The following is a 24,875-nucleotide window of genomic DNA, read 5'->3' as shown; positions in this document are numbered from 1 at the left end:
TTATTAGTAACAATATTAATATTTTAAATTAAAAACTGTAAATCATTCAAAAAAATATGCAGGTAAAGAAATATTCAATATCCGTATCATAATCGGATAAAAATTTGTGCATCATGGACCGATTATGCATCGTGTCAAGATCTTGAGGTACCGTCTCAGATACATCGAACCTAGACTCCTTTCCGTCACCCCTCTCTCCGGATGAACGCCGATCGCCTCCAAGTTTCTACACAATTGGTTACCATTTAGACTACGATTTATTCAGTTTCGTACAATCGATCTTGCATACGATCGTTTATAATTTCACCATACAAATCTCATAAAACGCGGAGCTACCCCGTACCTCCGATCCACACAGCGCCAACCAAATCTTTATAATTTAAAAGCAATCGTTACCAATACATGGCTCCGAGCATTTCGATTGCCTTCTTCTCCGCCGATCCAGTAGCCGGGAAGCGGCGGCCGTTGGCAGGGGCGGAGGAGCTGAGGCGGAGGAACGAGGAGTTGGAGAAGGAGGTGAGGGAGGCGACAGCGAGGGAGCAGGCGACGAGGGCGGAGTTGGAGAAGACGAGGGAGAGGCTTCGAGTGGTGGAGGAGGCGGAGGAGCGGCTCTGCGCGCAGCTCGGCGATTTGGAGGCGGAGGCGGTGGTCCAGGCGAGGGAGTTCAGGATCCAAGTCAAGGCGCTCGCGGAGGAGCTCGCGAGGGCGAGGAGTATGCTTGGGTGCGGCGCAGGGGAGAGATGACCGTTGGGTTCTGATGGTTTTTGTAACGGATTGGGAGAGAAGAAATTTAAAAAGAATATATATATATATATTGATAGTTTAACTTGGCATCGAATCTGTCATTCGTTTATTTTAGTTTTCTCTTCTTTTCTTTGGTTTAATTTGATCGAAATGAGTGAGTTCTACTTATTTCGCGCGCAAATTGAGTGAGCCCGAAGCATAGATATTTGGTAGCCGACGAGGTTTATTTCTATTATGAATGAGGTCTTTGGTGACGGAGAAGTCTTTGGGTAGTTATCAAAGGCCTTTAGTTGCGTAGCGTAGATGGGTAGTTATCAGAGAGCATTAAACTATTTCAAAGATCTCATTGAACTGAGCTAAAGTAAATCTCTGTACCTTTTAATTATTGTTTGTTTTAAAAAAATCATAAAAATTAAAAATTATTGTTCGTTTTTTATATTGATTTAATTTTTTTTATGAGATATTGATCTTGTACTTATGTAAGACCTTACAAAAAAAAATTTCGTTAATTATCAGTTTAATTTGAAAACGACGTAATAACTATTATTTTAGAAAAAAAATATTAAAATTAAGAGTAAAATAATCATTTGGCATTTTTCATCTACATATTTAAAGAAATAAATGAGGAGGTCCAGTAGAAATATGAATAGTTTAAGGTGCATTAGTTTAAAGAACCCTAAGTCTTGAAATAACGAAGAAAGTACCAAATTGAAAATGAAATCTGTGAAATATAGTTTTGCGGGGTTTCCATTTTGCAATATAAGAAGGTTTGATCTTGTTAGATAAAGCAAAGACGATTATCAATGTGGCTCCATTTGTCCAAGTATAGATTCTGCAACTATCTATAAGATATTTATTGCAATAAAGACTAAAGTATCTTTAAAGTTAAAGTCAACTAAAGTATTTAGCAAGTATTTAGAGTAAAGAACAACGACAGATATTTAAATTAATCAAATAGGGCCAGGTCCTTGTAGCAGAAGTCTTCCAGTGCAGGATAAGGAAGGAAGGTAAGGATACAATACGTTAGTGGACTCCTTTAAGTGCAGATGAAGCAAGCAAAAGGAATTATAAATTTTAGACTGCCTTGACAGCATCTAGTTTGGTAGATAGTCCCTGTAAAATATAATGATAAAACTGGTATTTGATAAAAACTTGAACAAAATCACATAATAAATATCTATACCACACCCTAATCGGAGCAATATAGAAAACATATTATACTTAAACAATTAACTGGATTATCTCTATAATCAGTTCTAGGTGCACTGTCAAAGCACAAAGCAGATCACAGTACTCTTCAGTGACAGGACTGGCAAGAATATCACTATATTGACCATCATACAGTTAAATATAAAACAATCAAGATATTGAAAGCAAGGATCAAGTGGAAGAGGATCTGTCTGCAGACCTTTCAAACAAAAACAAAAAAATTGTGGAATAGGATTGCACATCACATTTTACTATTACAAAATGGCTATACATAAGCAATCCAAAAGTGAATTATATCATTGAAAGGCCCTAACAAACGAACTCAAGATTCTTCTCATAACGGCAAAGCAAATTGAAAGGTAGTTAGCTCTCTGCAACTATAACACCATGGGCAAGAAGACATCCTTGGCAATAGATTAACACTGGAGCTTGTTGCGAGGCATCAACTAGCAGCCATGGTAACAGGCATTCCACCGTGAATTATAGGATCATGGAATACTTACAGCAAACTTCAATCTTACTATTTGGAAGTATCTACAAAGCTTGCTGCTGGATATTCATACTACTAACTTGAGCCGGTTGATGGCTAAATTATAGTCCACATACAAGAGATGCAACTTGCAGCACTTGCATAATGTTCAAGACATCAGGCTACAACAGGCAAAGCGCCACACTCAGCTGCTCTTGAATGTGTTCGTTGTGTGAAGCTTTAACAAGTTAAGAGAGGATATGCCATACCTGCAAAGAACAGAAGATAATGTAAGAATCCTCATGCCAATAGGAACTAGTCAAAGTAGGATTTGTTAGCTCTGCAGAGTTGTGTTGCCTGAAAGATCCTGCAAAATAACTTGGTAAGTTCACAAGACAACATCAACTGTAAAGACTGAAGAAAATTATAATTTAGAAATATGTTGCAGATATGTTAATAGGGAACCGAAGGAACAGTTCAACTGCAAAGAATGAAGAGAAATTAGAAAGGTTTTGCAGACAAATAGAGGGAATTAAAAGAACAAATCAACCAATACAAACATAAACCAAACCTTCACTGGCCTCCATCAAAACCATCTCAAAGTATAGTGCAGTAGATGCACATAGTTTAGAGATGTTGGAACATAAGCAGGATTAAGTATTAAATAGGAACAGCATAGACACTCAATACAGAATTATCAGGCAATTTAAGCACTGATATAATTACAAATAATTATGTGAAGAAGAAAGTGCAATAATACAAATGAATATCAGAGTTCAGCAAACTACTTTACAATATGGGAATGAATAAAAATAAATACAGATGAAATGAAAATAAAGAGAAGCTGCAGAAGAAAAATGCAATAATACAAATAGAGGGTTCAGCAAATTACTTTACAATATAGGAATGAATAGAAATAGTACAATTAAGATGAAATGAAAATAAAGAGAAGCTGCAAAGAGGTTACACATCACGTACTACAATATTCCCAAGTTGGCCAACACAACTAACCCTAGAGCCCCTTAGTAGATTCCTATTGAGCGCTATAGTCAAATTTAGAGCCAAAATATATATTCTCAGAAAATTTCATGTAAATTTCCTCTTAAGGCAGATGGGAATGTCAATACGTAGCTTACCATAATTTTAAAGTCTAAAATTAGTTCAAAGTTACAAAGTACCATTAGCATAGATATACTCCAAATGGAGCTATAAAAAGGATTCAAGTCTCATCGTGGTATGAAAGTTCTCAGTTTCCATCAAATGACAGAAATTATGAAAAAAGGGTAAATGCGGAACTGATGAGCTCTAACTCATATCCATTCCATCTCCAACTTGACTGCAGATTGGAGCAACTGCACTAAAAGACCTCTCGAAAGGAGAGGGATGCAGCTGAGCATTGCGTCTACGCTTACATGCGCAGTCATCAGGTATTTCCAGATCAAGCTTCCTCCGAACTCCTCTCACAGCTTGCTCTTCCACTGGTGAAAGAGGGAAGATCTGTCCACTCACTCTGCAAAGGGAGCTATGGTTATCGTACACAATTCTCTGATCACAAGTTTTATCACAGATATGTGTAATTCCTGTTAGCCTGCAGCGATACATGTTTCCGAACACATGTTCATTTTGGCATCTTACGTCACATTTGTGACTTGGGATCAGCCCATCACGGTTGAGAATACTGGATAAATAAATGACATTGCTCGGCTCAGCAATCATAGATTTGCCATATACCTCCATTGCTTGGAATGAGGTATGGTATCAATTAGCAAAGAAAGCGTCCTTTCTGCAGTCCAACAGAAAAAATAAGAATAAGACAACAAGAAAGAAAGGATTGTTCAATATCTCAAATTGAATGCAAACAAAGCTAATGGATTCACTCTTCAGTTCTCAATCTTATCAAACTGCTGCATGCCCAAACCTGACATAGAACATACAATAGAGGGGAAGAGCACTTCTGTGGAATGGTACTTATGCTTCAAGCAGGGAAATAAAAGGATGACAGAGAAAGAAAATGGAGAGAGAGAGAGAGAGAGAGAGAGAGAGAGAGAATCACAAAAGTAGACAGCAAGAAACTGCAAGAAACCATCATTCTCAATAAATTTCCATCCATACATTGACCCAGTGCATAACTGAACTTTGCAATCCCTCACCCTTTCTCTAGCTATCTAATGCTGAACTCAGAATCTGAATGTAGAATAAAGAGACAATATCAATCTGAAACATTTTGCCACCACTGCACAAAGTCTAGGTGTAATATAGATCATAAATTTGAGAAATAGATGGTAAGCAACAAAGAATTGTGCTATCTGTGCATCTTCCTTATGTCAAGGACATATAAACTGGATTTCCCAATAGATTCAACAGCCATAGCCATCTGATGTTTCACAAAACGACTACTTAAGTGAGTCAAACTTCTCCGAGCAACCTCTAATTGCCCTCTAAATTTAGCCATTCCCAGACAGGTAGTACCACAGCAGTGTAAAATGGCAAAATAGACCTATTCAGAGCATTCTGATGAGTGGAGGATATTTTCTACTGAAATTAGTACCCTGCTACAGTGAGCAACTGACGAATTTATGAAGTAATCTCTTTAATATGTCCTACCACAACCACATCCGTTAATTGGCCTCCCAAATTTTGATAAGCATCCAAAAGAGGGATGAAAAAATTGCTCCTTTTTCTCCCTTCTCTTTCCCATTCTTTACACCCAAAACGTCGCGAAAGGCTCTTCCTTCTTTGGTCATGATACAACTACGTCGCAATCCAGAGCATGGTTAGTCTTTCGATCTAGCTAATCGAACCCTCACGACTTTCCAATCAAATAAACAGACTGAGACTATTAATACCAAAATCTGTACCAATTTCTAGTCAAAAGTCCACCTAAACAATCTCTTTTTCATATCACCACACAAATTGACAATAGAATTAGAAACAAAAAGATACCCAAATCCTTCCAGAGTGGAAAAAAAAAAAACCCTAACCCTAGTCTCCAAATAGGGGGAAAACGGGTACTTACATGCAAAAGAAAACCAGCAGGGAATCCGTAGGAAATCCAAAAGGGGGGGAAATTGAACACAAGACGACGAAGAGCCTTCTCTCCTCTTCTCTCCCCCTCTTCCTCCAAAATCGCAAACTCCTCACTCCCCCTCACTCTTCGCCGCGTGCTAAGCCAAAACGCGAACTCATAGCTCGAACTAGACGCCGATTTATAGGCCCAGACGGAGACCGACGAAATGAAACGCAAATGAAACCGCGGGGTGAATTTGGCAAAGAAAAGAAAAGGACAAAAACAATTCCGTCGTCTCATCTGGTCTTATCCGAACACGCAACAGCTCTGATAGCCGTTGTCGCCCTCGACACGTAGACACAAAGGTGGGATCCACTTCTCGTTTGCTGGTTGCTGTGCTAGCGAACTCGGAGGAATGGGGTTGACGATTTTGCCGTGAGGTGAGGGACGTTAGCACGTGACGTATTAATTTGCGAATCCAGAGGAGAGGCGGTGGGGCCCGCCCCAACCGCTCCATGTCGATCTCGCTTGAGTTGCAAGCATACGTGCCGTTCTGCGCGGCCGGACGATCGTGATCAAACGGCTGTTGTTGAGCTAAGTTTAAACTGGGTAGGTTAATTTGACTATCCTTGGTCAAAATTAAACTCTCTGAGCCCAAACCCAGCCTAATCTCCCCAGAGTTAAGGATTGGGTTCGGCCAGATTGAACTCTAGGTGGTAATTGGATGGGTCTAGGCTAAGGCAAGCCATTTAGGAATAATTCTTTGGGTGTTATAAGCCACACAACAAATGCCAGTAGTTAATTAAAGGGGTTGAAATATCAAATATAAACATGTCCTAACTTATTAAATGAGTTACACAGATTATTAAAGCCATTGAATGGTTAATCACATAATGTGCACATTATAAATGGATTGTCACAATCTAATCATGTAACTTAAACAAATTAATTTTGAGTTAAATTGTTTAAAGAGCAAACATGAATATAATCTATTTAATAATTGAATTAGGTGGGTCGATACTGATTATGCTAAATCTAAATCCCTCTTAATAGAGGGCCTTCAGGTTTAATTAAGAGAAGCTTGGATGAAGTGTCATATAAGCCAAAAAAAAAAGACTTAAGATTTAAATGAGTAAATTTTATATATTTTAAATAATAAAATAAATTTGATGAATAGAACAGTGATTTTCTAATTTATATTTAAAAGATGGGCTTGGCATTATTTTTAAAAATTTTTGAGAATAGTGGAGATGAGAGTAGAAAAGGAGTTAAAATAATTTTCTAAATATTTGCTAAGGAATAACATAAGTCCGGAAGCAGTTGCTAGATGCGCAGTGCAACTGACGAAGGACTATGCCTAGCAAAGGAGAGCAACAAGTAGAAAGGAGAGGACTGACAGCACCTGATAGGTGCAGCCCGCTCCAAGATGGGTAAAGATTAATATAGATGGAGCCTATTCTGAAGAAGGCCATCAAAGTGGACCATGGACCGTGCTTAGAACGGTAGATGGTGCCTTGCTATCTGTGGCATGGAAGCCAACTATAAGCGATTCACTACTGGAGGTGGAGACACGAGCCTTCAGACTTGACCTGCGGATCGCGGTGAGGTATAGCAAGGTTAAAGTTGAGTCTAACTCGCTCAACTTAGTCAGAGTTTTGAACGCTGAGGTTAGTTGCCCTTGGATTATTAAGGGATTAGTTACCAAGTGTAAAACCATCAAATTTTGCATGTGCCAAAAGAAAGGAATTATGAGGTTGATTGGGCAGCCAAATAGGATAAAAATATATCACAGCCTATTTTTATGGGGTCGTCTAACTCTATCCCCCATACCTATATAACCTAATTTTTAATGATGCCTTGACCCTTTCCAGGAGATAGGCCATGCTTAATCAAGCTTAATCTTCAAAAAAGAAAAAAAAAACATAAGTCGGTGGCTATATGAGCCTCCCTTAGGGGTGAAAATGGATCGGATACGGATCGAATAGTGCTCAACCCATATCCGGATCCATATTTTTAGTTCGGATACGGATTTAGATACGGATATTAGACGGATAGCAAAATTTAAAATCGGATACGGATAATTTTCAGATAGAGGATCAGATCTTAAACGGATATTGCTTGAATTTAAAATAATTTAAATATTTTATTTAGATATAATTAACATAAAATTATTATGAGTTTTCTGAGAAATAATTTTTTTGTATGTCAAATTTATAAAATTAGAGAAATTAATCTCTATAAATAATATATAACGTATTATTAGTAACAATATTAATATTTACTATTTAAATAAGCAAACTAAAAACTGTAAATTATTTTAAAAAATATGCAGGTAAACGGATATCCGATATCCGTATTCGAATCCGAAAAATATATCCAACCCGTATTCGAATTTTTTTTTAAAATTCTATCCATATCCAAATTCGTATCCGAATCGGATAGGAATTTTTTATTCGAATCCGATCCGAATCGGGTCGAATAGCGGGTCGGGTCGGAGTTAATCAGACCCGTTTTCACCCCTCCCTCCTAAAGACCCTAAAATTTATTTATTTTTCACAGTAACCACCGGGAGAAGTCCAAAAGAGGTGATTCGCGGAACAACGTTTAAGATGGTACTCCTTGATTGACGGCGGATGCGAGGTCAGACCTAGCATTATTCTATTTGAGTGCTTAACGATTTAACATCCAAATTATACGTATACTTCCCTACCAAACTGACACACGACTAGGTGAGTCAATGAAAAATCCTGTAATAAATTATTACAGAAATAAAAGAAACGGAACACAACTTGAAGACAATGACTAATGCAAATGCTATAGGATGGGCCCAAAGTTATAATTTCTTTTATTTTATGGCCATCTGCCAAGAAATGTAAGTAAAATCCAATGCACACCAGCACTAGGGACTTTTTTTTTTTTTAATTCAATACTATTTTAACACTCTTTCTTTCTCCTACGCGCGCTATGTGGTGATAGAGAAACCTAAAAAATAATGCAAATAGCTTGAACCGATTATGGAACTAAAATATTACTAAATCAAGAAATGAAAAAGGTCGGCTCTAGGCTTGCGTTTTACTTTTCTAGTAATTAACTATTCCAAGTATGACTTCTCAATAGTACTTTTATTTAAATATAAAAATTAGCATTCTCTAGTTGTATAAACTTTTAGAGTAATTAGTGAGATGACACGTACAAAGATATCAGTCATGGCTATTGCCATCCTATCCAAACTCTTTGACCTTATCTTGATTTAAGAGTTTATTTTCTTTGTGCAAAGCTACATCTTAACGACTCTTTCTATACTATAAATATCACATATATCTTAAGCTCCTCAATCACCATGCATAGCAATAGCTAAATAGCAACCTAAGAACTCGTTCTCCTGCTTGTGATCATGAAGAAAGAAGATCTAGACTTCATCTTGGTCCCTAGTGGCCTACTTATCATGGTGTTTTACCACGTCTGGCTCGTCTACCGCATCCTCCGCCACCCGGCGAAGACCGTCATCGGCATCAACGCCATGAACCGGCGGATTTGGGTTCAAACCATAATGGAGGTCAGCTCTCTAGATCTAAATTTCCCTAGAAATTTTCACACAGAGTTAGTTACAAACTCGATCCTATGTCTATTGCGGTGATCACAGGACACTGCGAAGAATGGCATCTTGGCAGTCCAAACCCTGCGGAACAACATAATGGCATCAACCCTACTAGCCTCCACCGCCATCATGCTGACCTCGTTGATCGCCGCGCTCATGACGGCCAGCATCAGCGGAAGCTCCCAAGTTCTCCGAGGGTCGAGCATCGTCTTCGGGGACAGGAGCGACCTCGGCCTCTCCATCAAGTTCTTCGCCATCTTGGTCTGCTTCATACTCGCCTTCCTCCTCAACGTGCAATCCGTTCGGTATTACAGCCATGCGAGCATCCTCATCACCGTTCCTATCAAGAGGCAACGCATCGCGCCGGAGTTCGCGGCGGAGTACGTCGCTCGGGCTTTGAACAAAGGGAGCTACTTCTGGTCGCTTGGCCTCCATGCCTTCTATATCTCTCTCCCTTTGTTCTTATGGGTTTTTGGGCCCATTCCTATGATCTTATGCTCCTTGATCCTCGTCTGTTTGCTTTACTTCCTTGATGTGTACTCGGATTATGATATGAAAGATGAGGATAAGAAAGAGGAGAATGGTAGTTTTGAGGGTGTTTGACCAGCTGCAGTACGATCTGCAATCTAATTCAACTCTCGTTGAATTGATTAGGGATTACAATACTGTGTGCATGATAGATTAATAAGTATGAATTGAACACGCCTCTGTGAAGTCATGTAATGCGTAATCATTTGTCATGTATTTTTAACTTGTAATATTGAGTCTTTTTCAAGTATTCATTTACGTTGAATGTCCTGGCTAGCTAGGGTTATTTGCATGAAATATCAAAATAATTTTCCATCTCACTTATGTTTTTATAATTAATTGCACTTTAACCTCCGTGTGGATTGGCCCAATTTCGTGAAATTCTCTTGTCTTAGTTCCGACTTAAGTACAATTGTTATTTTTTTTAATTATATTTGATTAAATTAGATGTCAAATTTGAAGATTTTTATTAAAGACAAAGTTCTAGAGAATTTAATAAGATTTTAATACATTATGTCAATTAAATTTTAGATGACAAAAAATTTATATATCTGGTTTCATATCTTTGTAATATGAAATCTGATTGATATTATTTTAAATATATCAAAAAAAATTTAAATCCTCGACAACTTTGTTTTTAAATGAGAATTTTCAAATTTGACATATAATTTAGTCAAATATGATAAGAAAAATATAAGTATTGCACTTTAATCCAAGTCTACATAGAGTTAAGTGCTGCAATTAAAATTACATGGCAATTTTATAAGTTTGTAAGAATTATATACTTTTTTTAAATAGTAGAAACTTATGACGTTACAAATAAACCGTAGATTACTACTAAGAAGAATTAAATTCTCAATCTCTAGAAAGTTTAATACCCTATAATAGTTTGATACCCAACTTCTGTATAAAATTCTTTAAATGGCTTAAATAACCATTCTTTTGTTAAACAAATTAAATATGGATTGGGAGAGAACTTCAGAATGTTGTAGTGATTAAAAAAAAAAATCCAACTGAAGTTTGATGATTGGTTGACCTTTAAATGAAATCTAAAGTTGTTTTGCTTCTCTGTTTATTGCAGGATTGTTTTCTGGATCGACTTTACTTGTTGGTCATAATGAGTAAAATAAGTTGCCCAAATGAAATTTTGATTATGTCTAATTGTTTAGATTCACCTTATCTACATTTCCCTTACATATATTTAATTTCCTTACTGGAGGTTTTGAAATTTATCTTTTAACCAATATAAGTACTTTTCCAATGGTCTTGTTGGCGCTCATCAGATTGTGACATATTTTGTAGCCAAGAGATTATTTTGAACTATACTTTTGTGGATATACATACCTATTATATTTATAATTCTTGGTCCAACTTGTGTTAGAGGATAAGGGGCCAAATTTATGGTGACATTGATAAATGTTCCAATATAGGGTGTATCGTAATCCCTTGATTCAATGACAGCATAGGGGCTAATTTTAATCTGTTTGGTTCTTATCTGATGTCTACAAGTAAGATCCAATTCATATCTAGTTCATATTTGTAACACCCGAAAAATAAAAAAAATAAAAAAAACCCTTCGGCGCGTGCGTCGCTCTGCCACCCATCCTTCTTCTGCTTCCTCCTCTTTCCTTGCCGTGCACGCCCCACCTCCACTATTTCCTCCCCCCTTGTCGTGCACACCCCACCTCCACTATTTCCTCCCCCCACCGCACCATCCCTCCCTCCCTCACCTTCTTTCGAATTGTCGACACCGGAGCCGACGAGCCTACCGTATGACCTCCCTCTCGGTAAGCCCTCCTACCCCGCCTTTAATTTTAGTAGATTAACCCCTCCCCCCCCTCGTCGTCGTCGGAGTCTGCGGCGGCCGACGACTCCGCGTCTAGCCGCCGGTCTGAGAGCTCCGATGGAAGGAGAGAAATTCTCTATTTGGGCTTCGGCCCTTAGGACCTCCATGGCCACCGGCTATAGAGTGCGCCCCGCCGCCGTCAAGCCCTCCTCCTCTCTTTCATTTTTCTTCCCCTTTTACTTACCCTTCTTGGCCTCGTGCTGTGCCGCCGGCACCGTCGGCCTCGTGGCTGCACCGCCGACACCGTGGCCTCGTTGTCCGCGTTTCCCCTCCTCTGTCTCCTCCCTTGCTCGGAGGGAGATGGTTGAAGGAGGAAGGGGGATTAGCAAAACCCCCACCCACTAAACCCCTTTTCCGAGTCCTTGTGGGATGCGGTCTGACCGCAACCCACTAACCCAAATGTTTGGGTGGGCTGCAGACTGTAGCCCACCAATCAAACCTTGGTGGGCTGCGGTTGGACCCCCAGCCTACCTTAACCAACCTGGTGGGCTACAGTTGGACTGCAGCCCACCAAGACATCCCTTACCCTGTTGGGTTAGGTTTGAGCCTAACCCAATACCCCCAGCCTAGCCCATTTGGGCCATTTGGACCCTATAGCCCTATTTCTTATTTTCACAGCGTAACCACTCCCCTAAAGACAAATTATTATCACTTAATTAGTGTGAATTTTAGGATGACATAGAACTCACCCTAGGGAACCCTTGACTCATTAATATGACTAAACATAAATTCTCTAATAATATAATTTATTATATTAATTCGCTAATCTTACGTATGGAGTTGCGTGAATTAATAGGATTGACACTATGTGAGGAGGATTTTGGGATTCCGAAGGAGCGAGCTAGCTGAGGAGATTTAGAGTACTGTACAGATCCCCATGCGAGTAGAGTTTAGACAAGTCTAGAATAATGTAGTTACAGTTATCATACCTTTCATAATAATATAGGAATGTTAGTATTAGTACATACATCTAGCATACTACGATATATGCTTAACATGTGCAGTTATTGATAATTTAGTCATCATGATATTATGAGAATGTTAGCATATGCATTAGTGTAATGATGCTCTACATGTAGGGGTGAAAACGGATCGGATACGGCTCGAATAGTGCTCAACCCATATCCGGATCCATATTTTTTATCCGGATACGGATTCGGATACGGATATTTGACGGATAGCAAAAATTAAAACCATATCCTAAGAAAACGGATACGGATAATTTTCGGATAAGGATCAGATAGTTTTCGGATACGGATCGGATAGTTTCGGATACGGATCGGATAGTGTTCGGATAAATTTTCGGATCTTAAACAAATACCTATCAAATTTTAAACAAATTAATATGAATTTACTACGAATATTAATTAAGTCTAAAACTATTCAAATACAATTTGAATAAAACTTAAAGTGTTTGAGAACTGATTCATCGGCAAAAAGATAGTAACGGTGCAAAAAGAAAAAACAAAAGAAATTATAGACTTTAAACAACATAATGTGCATAAACTAATGATCTAAACCTAATGTGCAAAATATCATTTAGGTTCAAAAGTTATGAAAAAAATATAAATTTGTTCTAGTAGATAAATTATCCATGCCTAGCATTGCATTGATCAGTCCTGCCCTCACTACCCTGGTCGCACAGGTATCTGTTCCATTTTTATTTATGATTTCTCTTGTAGTTACTGACATCTGCTGTTGATGTTGTTGATGCTAGTCAAAACAGAGTAACAATCGTTAAATGAACTCGCAAACATAGGTCACCTAGCATCAAACTTGCACATGCTTATCTACTTGAAATCTCTTCAATTTGTTCCCTTGTTTGCATCAAACACAGTTTGTCTCGAAGCATGGAGAGCTAGCTCTTATTTATCACTAATTCATATAACCTCTAATTTAGACTAATTTCAGAATTCCGTCCCTATTTCCAAACCAAAAATCTAGATATTGTTGTTCTTGTGAACCAATTATCTCATAAAGTAATATGTAGAAATATCATATGTTGGTTTGATTAACCTTATTACATCTTATGTTCCTGTGTTGTAAAATGGATAATAAACTTGGAGAACAAACAAAAAGGGTTGCTCTCTAATCTTGGTTAAGAATAGCAACTTAGGTATTCGCAGTCTGCCTAGATGCACCAAATAGTGCCTGTCATATTGTATCCTTCTACTTCTGATCACCTCATAACTTTGTTAGTGGTGGTTGTTAGTGGTGGCAAGCAAAACGGGATATAGGATCTATGAAGGTAAATATTATTCACAATTAACTCATGCAAAGAACATTAATATAGGCAGATTTTACAGACAGATAAACAAAGGCTTGTTAACTAAAACAAAACAAAACAAGTATAATAAGTAAACAAAACAATTGTGCTAGTAACAGCAAGAGTCTCAAGAGACTAGAAGCATGAGTACATAAAAGAAGTGAAAAAACTGAAACTAGATCAAAACTCGAAAATTAACTACATGGGAATGTGTTGTTCAGATCCTTCTTTATTTTTCTATTTCGTTCAGTGCAGAGTCCTGTTAAACTTTATCAGTAAATAGCTCTTAGATAATAGCAGTAAGTAACTTTGGAACGTCAGGATGAGTTGACACAAGATCTCCTATGCTTACATACTAAGTGCATACTTTAAGGAAGAATATGAATCACTAAATGAGATAAATTCATTAGGTCCAAAAAGATAGTCAATATACTCCCAATCCTGCCAAAGGTTAAAAATGTCTATGAATGCATTAATATACCTGACCAATGGAGTGGAGGGAGGGCCGACGGCGGTGGAGGAGGGAGGACCCGTGGAGGGAGGGTCGGTGGCGGTGGAGGAGGAGGACCCGTGGAGGGAGGCCGGTGGAGGAGAGCTGAAGTCGACGAGGGAGGGCCGGTGGAGGAGAGCCGAGTTTGATGAAGGAGGGCCGGAGGAGGGAGGCGGTGAAAATAGGTGAGGCCGTGAGGGCGATGTGGATTTTTGTCCTTAGATGGAGGCGGCGCCGCGGCTAGCAGTGAGGCTGTGAGGGCGATGGAGATTTGGGGGAGATGGTGAGTAGATGGAGGCAGTGATGGCGGTGAGGGTGGTGAGCTAATTTTAGATGGAGGCGACAGGATCGAGGACCCGTGGAGTGAGGCCGGTGGAGGAGAGCCGAGGTCGACGAGGAAGGGCCGGAGGAGGGAGGCAGTGAAAATGGGTGAGCCGGTGAGGCCGTGAGGGCTAGCAGTGAGGGCGGCGCCGCGGGTAGGAGTGAGGTCGATGGAGATTTGGGGGAGATGATGAGTAGATGAGAGATAGAGGTAGGGTTTAGTAACTTTAGTTGGGTATTTATTAAGCGGGTAAACGGATATCCGTTATCCGAATCCGTATCCGATAAAATCAACTAAACCCGTATCCGTATCCGGATCCGGATTTTTTTCTAAAAGGCTATCCGTATCCGGATCCGGATCCGGATATTTTTGGAAATAGCTATCTGTATCCGTATCCGAATCCGGATCGGATAGGATTTTTCTATCCGTATTCGATCCGATCCGGATCGGATAGCGGGTCGAGTCGGACTTAATCCGACCCTTTTTCACCCCTATCTACATGTATCATGTATTATAAACTCTTGCATAAATATCTGTTGTGAATATAGAATGTAACGGTCATGATGACTATGACATGCCTTATAGTCGAGTTCTGACTAGGTAGTACCCCTACTCACTTAGCCCGGGGTTAAGGGTAGAGTGTATTTTATATGACTATACTATCGGAGCCTGTGTGGCATTCAGGTAATTATACTACATAGTTAGAACTAGATTCTGATGATAGTGATAGGCTCTGATACCAAATTGATAAGATCTAGAACAAAAGATAAGCTACGCAACTATTCCTTCAAGATCTAAATATATTATAGGAATTAGTTCGTGCAACCGTGGGAAAATATTCATCAACTGTAGTTAGAAAATTATGAAACTAATTGGTTAGATCCATAACTTCTTGATCTATAACTTTCATATTTATGCCCTTTGCATATTCAAACTATAGTAGGAACAAAAATACGAAATAATGTGGGTGATGGTGGTGGTGACGGGTGGAGTGGATGTTAGGGTTATGGATGGATATGGAGGTGAAGGTGGATAGTGGATGTGATTAAGAGAAATAGACGAAGGGAACGAAGTGGTCGAGATCTCAAAGAAGAGGGGTGACTCAATAGTCAAGGGAGATTAGAAGTTAGGAGAAACCTTACCAACTATAGAGGTGGAAGGATGGTGAAGAGGGAGGAGGGAGAAGTCTAGAGAGAAGATAGGAGGCAAGAAATCAATAATCCAATTGCATAATGAAGTTGGGTGCCATCTACATATTTATAGAGGCTAGCCAACAAGTCCTAAAATAATATGAAACCCGAATTCTAGAGGATTCAGTTGATCGCGGTCGAACGCACCAAAAGACGCTCTATGTATGTGCGAACGCAATGCAGGCATTCAAATGCGGGAGTTCGAACTCGCCCAATCGCGTTCGAATGTACAATATGCATTTTTTGTATTTGCGAACCTGATGCAGGCGTTCGCAAGGGCGTTCGAACGTGATCCAGCCTACGTTCGAATGCGACCGACAGAAATTTTATTTTAATAAAAATAAACTCCTAGTGGAATAAGAAAAGATTCTAATTAAGTGTATCAGCCCACCACGCTTCCCCCACCTTGCCCTTAAGGTGAAAAGTCGGGAAAACGCTCCAAGATAGTAGTCTCCAACTCCCATATCGCCTCATTAGATGGCTTGCCAAGTCACTCAACTAGAATCTCCATCTCCAACCTGGTACCATGTCGTCGTCGGCGTCTAGCAAGTACTCGAACTAGCTCTACAATCTCTATCTCCTCCAATGGCTCTGATAGAACCGATCCAACAATCTCATGATCTTCAATGTGCTCTCTCAACAATGAAACATGCAAGATAGGATGAACTCTCGACCCATCCGACAGCTCCAAACGATATGCAATCGGACTAATACGATCCAAATGGCTGCAACCTCACAAACACCCAACTAACGATGTCGAACTCCTACTCCCTATGGCTACGATCATAAACTTGCTTCATGTGATTTTGAGCAAGCTTAAGATGAGCACACAACCTCCTCAATGTGGCATCTCTATCTATCAATGCTAAGTCCACCTTCATCCGAGCCATGCGTCCATACACCACCTCAAATGGAGTCATGTCAATGCTACTATGGTAGGCGGTGTTGTAGGACGACTCCGCCCACGGTAAGAACTCCAACCATCGTCTCAGTATCTCTCTGACAAAGCACCTCAAGTACTGCTAAATGCCTCGATTGACCACCTCGGTTTGGCCGTCCGTCTGTGGATGGTAGGCTGAACTGAAGTTCAGTCAAGTCCCTTACAATCTAAAAAACTCCGTCCAAAAATCACTCATAAATATACGATCATGATCCGAGACAATCATGCGTGGCATGCCATGTAACCGAGCAACATCTGTAACAAAAATTTTAGCCACCGACTTTGTTGAAAACGAATGTGACAATGCCGAAAAGTATGCATACTTGCTTAATCTGTCAACCACCATAGAGATAACAGAATAACCACATACCAGCGGAAGACCCTCTATGAAATCCATAGAAATGTCCTCCCAAACACGGTCCGGTATAGGTAAAGGCTGAAGTAATTCAGCCGGTTTCAATGTGGTTGCTTTAGCCCTTTGACAGACTTCACAAGCACAGACAAAACTCCTCACATCCCGCCTCAATGCTGGTCATGTACAACTCTGAGATATCCTCCTATAAGTCCTCAAGACACCCTCATGACCAGCCTCTGGAGTGTGGTGGAAGTGCTCCAATAATTTTTGCCGCAATCCATCATTTGCGGGCACTTGAATGCATCCGTGATCCAGCAGCAAACCATCTCGATTCTCCAACTCTGGATGGCGCTCTGGATCATCCATCACCTCCTGCAACAATCTCAAAATATCTAGGTCAAATGTACATGCATACCTAAGCTCGTCAAAGAAGGGAAAGGTAGGAGAAGAATAGGCTGCAAGCTCGGCGGTATCGGGTTAGCGCGATAGTGCATCCGCCGCTCTATTTTTCGTCCCCTTCTTGTATTGGATTTCATAATCATATCCCAGCAATTTTGTGACCCATCGCTGTTGTGCCGGAGTGTGCATATGCTGTCCCATAAAGTATGGAAGGCTACTTTGATCGGTTCAGATAATAAATCGTTTACCGATCAAATAAAGCCTCCACTTTGTCACCGAATGCAGAATTGCCAACATCTCTTTATCATAAGTCGATAATTGCTGAGATTTTTGTGACAAAGCCTTACTAAGAAAGACTATGGAACGTCCTCCTTGCATAAGTACAAGTCCTATGCTAACACCCGACGCATCACATTCCACAATGAACTCTTTGGTAAAGTCTGATAGCGTTAGAACGTAGTCCATCGTCATTGCTGTTTTTAATATTTTAAAGGCTGAAGTGGCTTCATCCGTCCATCTAAAAGAGTCCTTCAACAAAAACGTTAGAAGAGCAGCGATCTTGCCATATTCGGCGATGAAGCGTCGATAATATCCGGTCAGCCCCAAAAATCCTCTTAATCCGGTGGTAGTAGTAAGAATAGGCCAAGCGGTCATACATGCAACCATTTGAGGATCTGCTGCTACACCATCCACTGAAATGATGTGGCCTAAATACTCCACTTGTGGTACTCCCCATAGGCACTTCGACTTCTTGATCTTCAATTGGTTTTGCTTCAACAAATTCAGCATATCCTCCAAATGTCGCCAATACTCCAATTCAGTTCTGCTATATACCAAAATGTCGTCAAAAAATACCAAGACATACCTTCGCAAGAGAGGCCAAAATATATCATTCATAAGGCCTTGAAAGGTAGCTGGAGCATTGGTGAGACCAAAAGGCATCACCTGGAACTCGTAATGCCCGTTCGGAGTCCGAAACGTAGTTTTGTGCATATCTGCCGAGTGAACTCTAATTTGATGATCCCCAGCCCTCAAGTCAAGCTAACTAAATATAGTCACCCCTACAAGCTCATCCAGCAACTCCTCAATAACTGGAATGGGATACTAGTCCTTAACGGTAATATCATTTAGGGCTCGATAGTCGACACAAAAATGCCATGTCCCGTCCTTTTTCACACAAAAAGCACGGGGGATAAATATGAGCTATGAAATGGTTATATGAGGCCTTGCTCCAATATCTCGGGTACCATATTTGAGATAACTTCTTTTTGCACATGTGGATACCGATGGTAGTACTTGAACTCATTTAAGGCTCATTTCCTGCTGGTCCTAACTGAAGAAGGTAGGCCAAATCATACGCACAAGGCAGCCCCATCATAGGCTGCATCGCAAGAATCGGCGAAGACCGAACACCATCCAGTCGCACATCTTTCTTTCCTTGTTTAAATTTCATCGATATGCTCCGAAAATCAAATGTGACGGGTCTCAAACTCTGTAACTACTGAGCACCAAGGACAATGTCCGCTTCTCGCAGTGCCAACGGATACAAGTCCACAATGATATCATGTCCTTGCACTCATATACCTACCCGGCGACACAAGCTTTCTGCCTTAAGCTTTGTGCCGTCTCCAATAGCAACGTCAAATCCGGTGGTTAGTTCGGCATCCAAACCCAATCTCCTTACTAACCTCTAGTCTAGAAAGTTGTGTGTACTCCCTGAATCAATGAGGATGTGCACACAATGATTGCTAACGAGTCCGTCTACTCGTAACATTCTCGGCACGGAAGTAACCAAATATGCATGCATCGATATTTCAGCTTGGATATCTTCCTCCACACCCTCCTCAACGGTCTCCTCATGGACCTCCTCTGGACACTCTCCATCATCAACAACCTCATCATCCTCCTCAAGACCATCTATAAGCATCACACTGTCGATCAGCTTAGAACACCGATGACCGGGGGTGAAACGCTCATCACATCAAAAGCAAAGGCCTTTCGCCGTTTGCTCTTCGCTCCTCTAACATCGGAAGGTCTCAAAGGTGGTCGTGGTCTAGTTGTAATAACCCAAAAAAAATAATAATAAATAAATAAAAATAAAATAAAATAAAATAATATATAAATAAATAAATAAAAAAGAGACAAAAAGAGAGAAATTAAAAAAATAAAAAATTTGGTATTGCATGGCACAAGCTTGTGCCATTGGGCGCACGTTGAGGGCGACACGTGCGACCACAATCGCCGGCCGGGGCCAGCCGACTGCGGTGGGCCCCACCGTCGCCGCAGCTCCCGCCCTTCCCCTCCTTCACCGCCTCTCTCTCTCTCTCTAAATCTCTCTCCCTCTCTTTTGATTTCTCGCTCTCACACATTCTCTCTCTGTCTCATCAGCGCCGACCTACCGCCACCGTCGTTGCCACCACCACCGCACCTCCCCCCTCACCGCCTCTCTCTCTCTCCCTCTTTATTGGTCTCTCTCCAACTCTCTCTAACTCTCTCTCTTACCCTCCTCTCTTTCTCAATCACCTCTCTCTCTCAAGCTTTCTCTTTCTCTCCTATTGCCGATGCCGGCCTACCGCCGCCATCGCTGTCGGCCTACCGCCACCATCGCTGCCGTCACCGTCGCCGCCGCAACACCACCTTCACCATCTCTCTCTATAGCTCTCTCTCTCTCTCTAAGACTCGTTCTCTCTCTCTTACCCTCCTCTCTCTCTCTCTCACTCTCTCTCTTTCTCTCCTTCTCTTATCAATGTCGGCCTGCCGCTATCTTCGTCGTCGCCATTGCCGCCGCCGCCGCTACGGCCGAGGTGAGCCTCCCTCCCTTCCCTTCTCTTCTTCTTCTTCTTCCTTTCCTCTACTTCTTTTTCCTTTGTTCATTTTACCTTCTCTGGTAATAAAACACATGTGTAAATTACTTATGTTATTTAGTTAATCTAAATTAGATTTTTAGTTTAATTTTTCAAGAATAGATATATTTAGTAACATGGTAAGTGTTATTTAGTGTAATTATATGTACAACTTATTATACATTATTATGCATGTAATATAATAGTAGGCTTACTTAATATTTATATTACATGATTAAGTAAAGATTATTTTATATGCAACTCTTAATTTGTTTAGTAACGATAGTAGTGACAAAATAATTAAAGTATAATTATATAATATTATATAATATATGTGCTTGTATTTTAAATTATATTATTGTACATGAAGCTCTTTTACGTTTTTTTTATCAAAAGAGATTGACTATTATATACTTAATATATAATTAGTAAACTATGGTTTTATAAATAAATCTATAATTAGAAATTTTAAACCTAATAAATCATCATATGTTACACAAACGGATCTCAATTGGATAAATAACTAACTTTATATTACTTAAACAATTTCAGATCACAACCCCTTTTATTTGAGACCTCATGGACCTTACTAGTGATTTGTGATGATTGATCGATGGACGTGAGGGATACGTGTATTGTGTCTTCTTATCAAACAGTGAGTAGTCTTATCCCATAGGCGCCTTTCTCAAATTAGGATATATTATATATTATATACTTGCATATTTGGCCTCCAGCATGATTATATGACTTTATCTAAAGATGATTACAGTCGAGCATATTTTTATCATGCATCTAATTAGGCTGATCTTGGATATAAGTATGATGACGATAAATAGGGATGATAAGAGATGATTATACTGTTATAATATTATGTTCAGTTGATCTGTAGCACGAGTATGCATGTAATAGATTAGCATGAGTATGCATGTGTTGACTACATGATCAGAGACTATATTAGCATAGTGGTCTAGTATGTTGATGACATATAGAGCTAACATTGATGACTGAGATGTTGAGAACTACATATAATTTTATTCTCATCTGAATACCTGATTATTAAATGGTCAATTTACATCATATATGATTATATTTGATATCATAGCATGGTCATAGACGGCATGCATCATATGTTATATTTGAGAGAGAGTTATGATGATACTATTACATGGAGATTATTTATATATTGTGAGGATTATATATTTTATCAGTTATGACATGTTATCTACTTTTCATTTATATATTATTGATGAAACATTCATATACTCATTCATGATATGATACTTTTTCTAATTCATATTATCGAGTATATGATTTACTCTCTATTTAGCATCACTGATTTGGGGTAAGGTCTATTCACTGAGTCTTTTGCTCATGACTCTCTTATTTCTTTTCTAACCCACTCAAATATGTGGTACGTGATATCGATTTGAGATATCTTGAGGAGATATTTTAGAGCGAGAATGAGGTGAGCTATAGACGTGAGATGGTATAGAAGATAGTTTGACTAGATATTGAGTTGTACTATTATTTGATATTTATATTTTATTATATCGGACGGTGATTTGTATAATACATGTCAGATTATAGTGTACTTGTGTATTAGTTGTTTAGTTGTATCTTGATGATTTGTGTTGGTCTGTGTGGGTCCTACCAGATTATGTAGTGGTCTAGTGTATATTATTGTGGGCTTGGATATTCATATGTTAATAAGTTTATTTGGTTGATAGTATGATTTATTTGGTGTTAGATTATGTGAGCATAAATATGTTAGCATGTAGTATTTGATGATGTCATGATCATTTGTACACAGGAGTGTATCTGTGTGTGATGTGCTCCGTCAGTCCTATCACGTGCGCCGCGTGTGCCATGTGGGCGCATGGGCGTGCACGTGCCACTGCTGGGCGGGGGCGTTATACTAGTACTCGCAGTCACTGTTTTTAAAACCACAGAATTTCCAACCAGTGTTCTAGGTGCAAACCACCCATTTCGGTTGCCCTAATTGGTTTTCGCTACCATCTTTAGAGCCTTATATTTTTGCTCCATCCTCACGACCTTCTCAAAGGCCTTCTCAAGAGTAGTTGGACATAGAGCATGAACATCCGCTTGTATCTCTACTCGCAGCCCTGAAATAAATGTGCTCATCAATGTCTGTTCGGGTCAAGGTGGCTCATAACGACTACTAACTCTCTCAAACTCAGCTTGGTACTCCGATATGGTCGTCTTCTGAACCATCTTGCTTAATGTGGCAGTAAAATCTTTATATGTCGTTGTCCCAAATCTGCATGTTATCCTCCTATTAAAATCAACCCATCTAGTAAATTCACTACTACGAATAACCGATTTATACCAATGCAATGTCGTTCCTAGGAGGTGAAAGCTTGCCTTTTAGAATTTTGCATCTTCCACTGTACCTTGACAATCAAAATATTATTCAACTTGAAACACCTAATCCGTTGGATCATCGTCTTGAAATTTTGAAAAGTCCAAGCGTGCGATTCTCCCCCGAATATCATTGTCAGGTTTGCAAAAAATCGTTGGTTCAGGTCTAAATCTTTGTGCAGGTTGATCACCCTCCCTCAATCCTCGAGCACGTCCATCACCATCTACATAGGGATCAACCTCATCTTCATAGTGCCAATCCTCCTTATCGACGAAGTGCACCAGTGCCGCACGCCTCTCGGGTTCCACAACCGACCGCCAGTCTTGAGTTTTGCAACGGAGGTGGGGAATGATGTGTAGGCATAGGTAAGAGGGGATTATTGACACTCGCATGATGCATCTGGACCTATGGGATATCAGTTCGATGAGGCCCCACCTCTGGTCCATCTTGAAACCTCGATTGCCGTCGAGATGATAATGAATCAAATCGGTTCATGACATATTCCCTGAAATCATTGTGATCCTTTTGAATTGAGTCAACTTTATGCATCAATGTATGGAACATGCCCCGAAGTTCATCCATATTCACACTCATGGACGTTGGCTGACTCGGTCCAGCCGTGGTCGCTCCAAAGGAATCGGCTTCATGGTTAGGGTCTTCATGGATTGAGTCCTCCCTTGTTGGTGTTCTCTCCATAGGTCTCCTTGTTGATGTCATCTTTCTTGTTTCAACCATTAATGGAGGTCTAAGGTTCGCCTGCTCTGATACTAATTTGATAGGCTCTGATACCAAATTGATAAGATATGGAACCAAAGATAAGCTACGTAACTATTCCTTCAAGATCTGAATTTATTACAGGAATTAGTCCGCGTAACTATGGAAACATATTCTTCTAATATTCTTCTGTTGTCATAAAATTACAAAACTAATTGGGTTAGATCCGTAACTTCTTGATCTACAACTTTTATATTTATGCTCTTCACAGATTCAAACTATAGCAGAAACAAAAACACGGAATTACGTTGGTGATGGTAGTGGTGACGGGTGGAGTGGATGTTAGGGTTATGGATGGATATGGAGGTAAGTATGGATAGTGAATGTGATTAAGGGAAGTAGTTGAAGGGAACGAAGTGGTCAAGATCCCAAAGAAGAAGGGTGACTCGATAGTCGAAGGAGATTAAAAATTAGGAGAAACCTTACCAATTGTAGAGGTGGAAGGATGGTGAAGAGGGAAGAGGGAGAAGTCTAGAGAGAAGATAGGAGATAAGAAATCAATAATCCAATTACATAATGACATTGGCTGCCATCCACATATTTATATAGGCTAGTCAACAAGTCCTAAAATAATATGAAACTCTAATTCTAGAGGATACGCGCTCGATCGCGTTCGAACGCACTAAAATACGTTCTCTGTATGTGCGAACGCGATGGAGACATTCGAACATGGGCGTTCGAACTCGCCCGACCACGTTTGAATGCACAATATGCATTTTCTGTATTTGTAAACCTAATGCAGGCGTTCGTAAGAGCGTTTGAATGCGATCCCTCCTACGTTCAAACGCGACCTATAGGAATTTTATTTTAATGAAAATTAACTCCTAATGCAATATGAAAAGATCCTAACTAAGTGTAATAGATAGAAGAACATGATTGTGAGGCGGGGATATATCTTTAGCGGTACCCGACGACGTAGGGTTAGGGCATTCGTTGATGAGCCGAGGGCTCCCGATTCTCCTACTGAGGACGGTGATGATTTAGAGAGAGTGAGATATAGACTCACGACCGGGGTCCTTAGTCTAATGGCCACAGACAACTAGTCACATGTAGTATCGCCATGCATGTGTGGGTGACATTACCGCTAGATGTGTATATATCCCCTCGATGTATGAGATGATGAATGGTTATGTGATGGATGATTTTCTTGAGAATATCTACCTTGTGTCGTGAATGGCTCAGTGAGCTATGATAAAATATGATTAATGCCTTAGTGAGCATGAGATGACTAAACTACTCTTTTATTACTATGCATAACATGTAAATAATATGATTGAGATTTGTATGAATAAAAGATTGTATCAAGCTTTATATCTATGTGGACTTATCCTGATACGTTTAGGATCTGACATGTTCCAAGATAGTGATGTATAGTCTTTATTGATTGCATTGATTTAGTAATTCATGGTAAGTTATTTAAATAAGCGTATTGTTATTAGTGGCAACTATAAGCACGCACTAGATATGCACATGTGATTTCATTGTTATAGATTGTATGGATTCTACTCGCTGGGC

The 24,875-nt window shown here is 39.8% G+C and overlaps 3 protein-coding genes across 3 annotated transcripts; 2 read left to right on the top strand and 1 right to left on the bottom strand.

Annotated features, from left to right (window-relative positions):
• The first annotated feature begins 345 nt into the window (after positions 1-345).
• Positions 346-833, top strand: LOC140801070 (protein RESPONSE TO LOW SULFUR 2-like). Its single transcript, XM_073156071.1, has one exon. It carries the CDS (start codon positions 403-405, stop codon positions 742-744), a length of 342 nt encoding a protein of 113 aa, XP_073012172.1. The 5' UTR covers positions 346-402; the 3' UTR covers positions 745-833.
• Positions 834-2,054: 1,221 nt separating this feature from the next.
• LOC140800967 (uncharacterized) lies at positions 2,055-5,581 on the bottom strand. Its single transcript, XM_073155918.1, has 2 exons — positions 5,439-5,581; positions 2,055-4,205 (listed from the first exon to the last, which is right to left on the bottom strand). Exon 2 carries the CDS (start codon positions 4,157-4,159, stop codon positions 3,728-3,730), a length of 432 nt encoding a protein of 143 aa, XP_073012019.1. The 5' UTR covers positions 4,160-4,205; positions 5,439-5,581; the 3' UTR covers positions 2,055-3,727.
• A 3,242-nt stretch (positions 5,582-8,823) lies between these two features.
• On the top strand, positions 8,824-9,630 carry LOC140801175 (uncharacterized). The gene is made up of 2 exons (XM_073156177.1): positions 8,824-8,985; positions 9,073-9,630. Exons 1-2 carry the CDS (start codon positions 8,824-8,826, stop codon positions 9,628-9,630), a joined length of 720 nt encoding a protein of 239 aa, XP_073012278.1.
• The last annotated feature ends 15,245 nt before the right edge of the window (positions 9,631-24,875 follow it).

Source organism: Typha latifolia, chromosome 14 (assembly GCF_019914945.1).
Source record: "Typha latifolia isolate L0001 chromosome 14, TyphaL0001v2, whole genome shotgun sequence".
NCBI classification, from domain to species: domain Eukaryota; kingdom Viridiplantae; phylum Streptophyta; class Magnoliopsida; order Poales; family Typhaceae; genus Typha; species Typha latifolia.
This window is presented reverse-complemented; position numbering and strand designations above follow the sequence as displayed.